This window comes from Glycine soja, chromosome 4 (genome assembly GCF_004193775.1).
Source record: "Glycine soja cultivar W05 chromosome 4, ASM419377v2, whole genome shotgun sequence".
NCBI lineage: Eukaryota > Viridiplantae > Streptophyta > Magnoliopsida > Fabales > Fabaceae > Glycine > Glycine soja.
The window spans coordinates 44,185,448-44,193,738 of NC_041005.1; the positions used below are offsets into that span (position 1 = coordinate 44,185,448).

An 8,291-nucleotide genomic window follows, 5' to 3' on the forward strand; every position below is an offset into this window, starting at 1 on the left:
AAGTCCACAGAAGGATCTAGTGCATATCTCAGTACTTAGGGAGTAAACTCATAACATATTACTTCTAAATAGATAAAAACTTCTCAATAGAGGTTTTGAACCCTAAACAATCCATCTCAACTACTTCTGGATATCCTTATAAATAGATTATTGTCAGTGTTAGCTACGTATTTATTACATTTACCGTCATCCTACCGAAATTATCACTGATGTGAGTGTTGAAGTGTGTTTACATGTATTCAAACCCATTGCCGCCAACCGAAAGAAAAACCATTGCGAGAATATCCTGAAACTTGATCAAAGTCAAAGTTGAACATCTTACACCAGTTCACTACCAAAGTCATGGATAAAATTAATTTATGACCAAAATCAAAGTTTGAAATGCTTTCGTGTAATGCCAATAACTAAATTGATTTATAATTGTCGAAGTTAAGGATTAAATTTAAATTTTCTTGGCATTAAGGACGAGAGATTGCAAGAACTATTGATGTTTTACTTAAAATAAATTAAATAATAAAATATTGATTCTGTCTGAATAATGGCAACATAAGAAGGAATTATTTTTGAATGCATAACACACTTGAACGTTTTAAGCATAACAAAGTACAAAATTTTCAAAAATCCTGGCACAATAATGACATGAGTTTTCAAAGATTATTGTCGGAATGGGTATGGATGAGGCATGCAGTATTGTCGGTCGTAGCACACATGCTTTCAACTATGTGAACATGTGTCTGTCCTGTTAACATTACGGCGCCATTTAGCGGTGCTCTTAGCTTTGGAATTAAAAGAACTTTTGGCAAAAGATGGCAAGCAAAACGCTGCTGAATGAACCTGAAACGGATACACAACATAGAAAAGATTTAAAGAAACAGAAAAAATGATGTCAAATTTTAGTTGATATATACCAATAAATTATTGGTGCGAGTAATATTAGTATTGTCTCGTTAAGTAATGTGACTAGTTAGATTTGACTAAGTTAAATTTTCTTTGATATAAATTAATCATCAACTTTATTCCGTATAATATTATTGTAATAATAATAAAAAATTTAGATGGCATATGTATGTACATGCTTACTTCTGAGTTGTAAAACTTCAAGGGTTGCTTTGATATTACTACAAAAAAAATGTTAAATAATGGAGGTTATTTTGCGGAGGTTTTAGAAACCTCTTTAATTTATTAAAAACTATCATTTTTTGTGTTTATTTTGTAGAGGTTTTAGAAACCTCCTTATTTTATTAAAAACTACCATTTTTTGTGCTTAATTTGCGGAGGTTTATAACCTTTGTTAATTAAATATTATTTTTCCACTCTTTTCTCTTTAAAATAAGATAAATCATATTTTTTTCAGGGAAAAAAAAATTCCCTCTAAAAAAAATCACAAAATCCCAATTTCCCTCTCTAACTCTTCCTCATATCCCATTTTTTTCATAAGTAAATTTATAAAGCTTTTTAGTATAAATAAATAAATATAGAGCAAATAATAGGTTGAGTATCCTAGGTATAAATAGGTATGTTAAGTAAGGTGTCTCCTCTTTCCCTCATTTTTTTTCCTTCTCCTCTCAAAACTCTCTCTTTTTCCCGTAGGCCACCAAACCTGTCTCAGAAAAAATGACGATGTCGGATTTATTTACCGTTGGATCGTCGTGAAATTTAAATAGCATGCTCACAACCCAATTCCGAGCATTCTCACCGTTGGGAATTTCGATACAATGTCTGAGATAAGAGAAATACCTTTCGCATCGTAGCTTTTTTTCTTTCCCGCAGAAACCCAAAACGGTCTCAATAAAACTATGATCCAGGTTTCGTTAACCGTTGGATTTTCATGAAATTTTGATATGTGGTTCCTGTTTTAGTTCCGCACATCTTCACCGTTGGGATTTGCGAAATAATAGTCACGGAGAAAGATAAATGAATCGCACCAAGATAGTACAAGCGGAGGCTTCAATCCCTTCTCTGTCTCTATCTCTCTGACGTTTGGGAACTCTATCGAAGCAATTATAGGAAAAAATTGGAGGAATCTCAGGGAACTACTAGAGATGCTACTATCGCTGACTGAAGACATGTGAGCCCAGGTAAGGGATGAGTTATTCACAATTAGGGATTAGTGAGAACATGTGTAGGGATCCTTAGAGATATCAATTGGAATGAGTTTTGGGGTGTTTTTGTAATTTTCATTTTTTTCCTTATAATTGCTGTGAAATTATATATGTTTGATGAATCAGTCGATGTCCTAATGATAAATTGATGTGAAATTGATGTGTTCTTGTGTTGAGTGTGAACCCCTTAGAAAAATTAAGTTTTTTTTATTAATGTAAATTATATTTTAAATAATATTATTCAATGGCTTATTTTATACAAATTATTATCTTGTTCTAATTAGATTGTTTTAATTATTGAATTGTTTTTATAGCTAATTATATGATTACTATTACAAGTTGTAAACTTGAAATTGCTTTGCATATAGGAACTTTGCAGGAAAAATAAAGAAATTCAAAGCAAACAAGTTATTCCACACACTGGTGGATCCAAAGCTAATCCTAGAAGAAGAAATGAGTTGGTAATGACACTAAATGTTAACTTTTACTAATTAAAGAAGTTCAATGTTTACTTACTCTTTATTTATCTTAGTTGTTAGAAACTGGGAAGCTAGCAAGTTGTGGACAATTATATATTGAAACTCATAAAAGGAAAGATGGATCATTTGTAAATGAAGTAGCAAAGATTATAGCGGTATGTTTTTCTTTAGTAACATTGTTTTCAAGGATTGTGCTTAATCTTAAAAGTTTTATATTTCATTTTATTACATGTTTGCAGGAACAAATTGAAGTAGGATTGACTCAAAGCATAGTTGATGAATATGAAGTTTCTCCTCTTGATACTATTGGTATCCTAAAACTTGTTAGTATAATACACAATGTACTCTTAAAATTGTTTTACATATGTCTATAATTTATTAATTTATTCACGCATATTCGTAAGGAAATATATTTTGTAATTGGTACGTGTGTTTATTAAGTTAATTAATTTACAGTTTTGTAGGTAGATTTTATAGTTAATCAACAATATTAAGGTAGAATTTTATTCATTTTGGCTAGCTCTTAATACTCTTTATCTCAAGTTAGGTCTTTAAGTAAACATACATGACCAAGGTAATAACCATGCATAAGTTTAGAATATTAAAACAATTGTTTAGAATTGATTATTTTTATTGATGGTCATTATGATTTAGTATGTGTGATACACTCTTGTATATAGTATATGTGACTAAGTGTTTTTTCTTTTCTTATTTCAGCCAAATGATGCTTCAAGTGTTCCTAATACACCTTTGGATGCAAGAAGATTTTCTAGTGCTAGCAACCCTTAGTTTGCTTATAATGTATTTTGGATTTAAAGTTTAGTACAAGACTAATATTACTTTGTTATGGATTTTATGTCATACTTTGATTTACAATAGAAATTTGAATTATAAATCTTTGAACTATATGTTATTATTTTGGTTATTGAAATATAATTTCTACGTTCTCATTATGAGTTTTTTTATTACATTTTTTTATCGATATCATAAGAAAATGAAAAATTGTAATACATGTAGATTATGAAACTAAAATGAGTATACAAAATCATTATATACAAGAAAATAAGGAGAATTAGAAAATCAATCGTAAAACATCTATTGTTAGCATGATTTAAAAAAAAAACCTTCCATAGTATAGTTTTAAAACCTCTTTTAATAAACCTTTGCATTTAGTATAGGTTTAAAATCTCCTACAAAAAACCTCCATATTTAGTGTAGGTATAAAAACCTCTTCCAATAAACCTCTACAGTTAGCGTAGGTTTAAAACCTCCTTTAAAAAACCTCCACAGTTAGCGTAGGTTTAAAACCTCTACAAAAAAACCTCTGCAAAATATTCTCGATACCAGAGGTTTTTGAAAACCGCCGCTAATTGCTTGTGACGAATATAACTGCGGAGGTTTTTGAAAACCTCCGTAATTTATTTTGCGAAGGGTAAAAACCTCCACTAAACGAAAAAATAACCTCCATTATTTAATAGATTTGTTTCGAGATCGATCGGGTTAATTGGATTTCTGAAGTCGACATATGGACCTTCGGTGGAGCATAGCAAGAAACCAATGACCCCACTAGAAGAAAAGAAACCAAAGATATAACACTTGGTAGACATAATAAAACAGGAAGAGGCATAACATATAATAGGTTCTATTTTATGTTTGGTAAGTTTTAGAGATATGATTTATAATGATACACTTGAGTTTTACTAAAAAGGGTGAACAAAAACAATGGAATAGAACAGGACGTTCGGTCTCGTTAGTGTCTACACATCAAATACTAACAAAGAAAAATAATGAATGATGAAACCCTTTTACTGTATCATTTTTCTGTCACATCAAGTACCAAAGAAAAAGGATTTGGTGAATTTATGTCTATTCATGTCATTATGGTAGTATGTCATTTTCATTTAGGTGTTTTTTAATACTCTTCATTAAGTACTTATAATAAGAAAATAAAATAAAATAAAATATATTTTTTTAAAAATCTAACTTATACATAAACTAATTATTTATTGAAACTCTCCATTTAACTTATCCAAAAACAGTTTAATTTATACATAAGTTAATTTTAACCTATAAAAATAAGTTTATTTTATTTGTTGTACTTTTGTATTTCCTTTTCTTATAAGTATTTATTAAAAATTTTATCCAAATATAAATTTGACACAGAATGATTGAATGAAGCTTGCCTTGGATATGCAGGGACAGTTGTCCATGCATAAGTGGAGCCTTTGAAAGTTTGGCGGCATTTGGTGAGGAGTTCTTCAATATCCAAGGACTGAAACCAAATACTCTCTGCTTGGATGCACAATACTCCTCCTGGACGAAGAGCCTTTGAAACCAGTTCAAAGAACTGAGATTCAAAAAGCTCATGATCAGGCCCTGGAACCATATACATGACATTAATTAGTATTTACTTAACAATATATGAGTGAACAACATTTGTCAAGATTCAAAAACAACACATAGAAGAGATGCGACATACTTATTGGGTCGAAGGCATCCACTATTATTGCATCATAGGTTTCTCTTGGAACAGAATTCAAAAAAAGAGTTCCTGCTAGTTTCAAGAAAAAAACACATCACACAACTGTAATAAGAATAATACGATAATACTAAGATGTATATATATATATATATATATATATATATATATATATATATATATATATATTGGATGTACGTACCATCTATGATATGAAGATTGACTCGAGGGTCCTTGTATCCAACAGCCTCGTCCGGGAAAAATTGTTTATAGACCTGAAATCATTAGTTAACACACTTTGTTTCATTAAAGCCAACCACTTCACCATTTTGTGTAATTCATTTCTTAGTATAATAAAAAAAAATCTTAAAATCGATTTAAGCTTTATCTTATACTTCATGTGATTCTTTATATAAGAGCTAATTAACTAATTATATTGAACAGGATGAAATAAATTAGTTAATTTAAACAGTAACATTAAATTTGTACTAAATTATGTTGCTTCTTCTTCTAAAATTATGAATGTATTTATTGTTTTAATTTTTATTGAATATACATGTGAATAGTCAATAAGGTTATCAAATTAGTTGTTCTCTATATATCATAAAGTTAGACTCTTAAAGAATTTAATACATTAATATATTTTATTTTTTATTTATTAAACTAAGAAAAATGACTAAAAAATAATGATATTTTTATGAAAAAGCAACTAATTCAAGAGATATTTTAAATTTATTCTTATAAATAGGATCAAGTCAATTTTTTAATTTGATTCTTATAAATAAGAAAAGAGGAAGTTATGACTAAACTTAAATGTAGTTTCTTAAGTCTTCTTCAATCAAAATTGTACTTTTACTTCAATAATCCGTGTAATAAAATTTTATATTAAAGATGCATATAAATTATCAAAGTAAAATTTTAATTTTGATTAAAAATAATAGTAAAAATACTTAAGGAATGAATATAACTTTTCCTTTATACAAACAGTTGGACACTTTAATTACGCGATAAGTGTACATAAAGTCAAAATTTGACTCTTTGTTCAAGGGAAATTAAGGAGTCAAACATTTTGCTTACATCAATCAGCATTGTGTCTATTTCACATATGTCGATTTGTTCAACGGACGAGTGGCGGGAAATTTCCCTTAGAATGCCACCATCTCCACCACCAATAAGCAGCACCTAAACATATATGAGAAGTGAGGGTAAATAATCTTAGAGATTAATTAATTTCCACAGATTATGGTTAGTCATATATAGTTATAGACTAATCTGCAATATTGAAAATTGAAATGTACGTAAGACTATGTATTTGTCTCATACGAAACCTTTTTTGGGTTAAGGATAGAGCAAAGAGGAAGGTGAGTCATCATTTCTTGGTAAGCACATTCGTCCTTCTCTGTGAGTTGGAGTGCTCCATCAAGGACAAAAACCTTACCATATGTTGATGACTGCAATGGAATTAACATTTAAGAAGCGTCAATAATTAACAGAAACAATTTATATAACTATAAATTAATATCGATCAAGAGCCAATTAATCAAGATATTGTGTTTCGCTATTAATTATTATCACTCACCTGAAAAACTAGCATAGTCTGGTATTCAGATTTCCCTTGGAAACAAATCTTTTCTACCTTCAAGAAGTGTGCTCGGCCTGCAATACACGTAATTTGGTTAGCTTTATTGAAAGATGCATCGGTGAATATTATATATAGAAACATAGATCATCTCCAATTATCGGTGAATAAGACAGCCTAAAAACAAAGGAAAATAACTAGTAGAGAGGAAGAACATAGATTATGAAAAACAAAAACAAAATCAAATGTGAGGTTGATCCTTTTGTTAGAAAGTATTTTTTTAATACGCTTGTTAGAAAGTGTCTCAGCTGTAGGAGTAACACGTTTGATCTTTTTGGTTAATTATTGCATGAAAATAAAAATGTGAGGTTGATTACGTCGGCAACAATCTTACACTTACCACATTTCTTATTCCATGCGACAACATATTTAGATTGTTCTTTAAGGAAGGTGTGTGGGGGAGGGGAATTAAAATTAATATGAACAGTTCATTAATCTGACATGCATGTATTATACACAACATAATGACAAAAATATTATTACTCTTGCACTTGAAGCATGGTCAGATGCCCAGAAAAATGTATTAAGGGGGCCGGGCATGCAAAATATTTTATAATTTTCACTTGATGGGCAGGGAATTTTTTTAAGCGTAATAACTAATTCAGGTATATCAACAAAATCAAATTTAAATTTTTAAAAATTAAAATAAGATTGACAAAATTCAGTTTATTTAATTCAACAATTTGATCCCCTGCATTTTCTGTTAATGAAAGAAGGATACATATATGTTCATATGAAGTAGTGGATCTCAAGTGGATAGGGGATATAACGCAATATATGTCCTTGATCATCGAACAACTTAAAAATGATTTAAAAAAAATATAAATCAACTTTATTAATCTAATTAAACCCACCTGGCCATAATGGAGAATACTCTGAAAACCATCCTGGAATTTCTGGATGTACACGAATTTCAGGTTCTCCATCATCTCGTTCATGTGTGAAATTTGGAGTAGAGAATCCAATTTTACCATTGCTGATCAGACGGCATGAAGGATGATTCTCCATCTTCTACGATGATTGCTAGGACTATAAAATGGTTGGCTATTTTATCTTCTTCGTGTTGCCCGTGGCTTGTGTCCTTCAATGCGACCACTTCAAAATATTTTTCAATTTCTGAATTCTAAATCACTATGAGAAAACCAAAAAACGTGAGAAAATTATTAGAAAGCCGAGAAGATATATATGGAGATCCAAGTGTGGATACTTTGTACTAAATTAAAGCATTTTGATTATGTTCGCATATATATACATGCTTTTGAAATAATACAACAAGGCAAGACAAGGATCAAGATTTGATAGGAAATTAGGATTCAACGTATCAAAGAAGAACAAAAATAAGCATTGGCTAACAGCTTTAATGACGAAAAAATTAAACATGTCGATAAAGACCACATGGCGTTGCTCGGTTGTTAGAAGTTTTGATAATATAGCCTATGGCTATGTCTTGCACCATGAAAAATATTTAAGGATTTACTCTTTTGATTCCTAAACCTTTTTAAATTTTTACTTTTAATCCCTAATCTAAATTTTGATCGGTAAAAGTTTTTGAATTTTTTTAATTATCATTTTTAGTCTGTGTTGTCAAGTGA

At 29.8% G+C, this 8,291-nt stretch overlaps 1 protein-coding gene across 1 annotated transcript; it reads right to left on the reverse strand.

The window, feature by feature from the left end:
• Window positions 1-538: 538 nt before the first annotated feature.
• On the reverse strand, window positions 539-7,707 carry LOC114410855 (spermidine synthase 2-like). The gene is made up of 10 exons (XM_028374771.1): window positions 7,554-7,707; window positions 6,640-6,716; window positions 6,389-6,511; window positions 6,138-6,242; window positions 5,263-5,335; window positions 5,061-5,132; window positions 4,765-4,957; window positions 4,044-4,147; window positions 1,081-1,118; window positions 539-834 (listed from the first exon to the last, which is right to left on the reverse strand). Exons 1-10 carry the CDS (start codon window positions 7,705-7,707, stop codon window positions 715-717), a joined length of 1,059 nt encoding a protein of 352 aa, XP_028230572.1. The 3' UTR covers window positions 539-714.
• Between the last annotated feature and the right edge of the window lie 584 nt (window positions 7,708-8,291).

Excerpts from the sequence above, each read along its gene's own strand:
- LOC114410855 (XM_028374771.1), bottom strand. The coding sequence starts at position 7,707 with ATGGAGAATCATCCTTCATGCCGTCTGATCAGCAATGGTAAAATTGGA. Across the intron at positions 6,243-6,388 it reads CTATCCTTAACCCAAAAAAG|GTGCTGCTTATTGGTGGTGG; the intron begins GTTTCGTATGAG and ends ATATATGTTTAG. Across the intron at positions 4,148-4,764 it reads ACTGTCCCTGCATATCCAAG|TGGGGTCATTGGTTTCTTGC; the intron begins GCAAGCTTCATT and ends CTTTTCTTCTAG.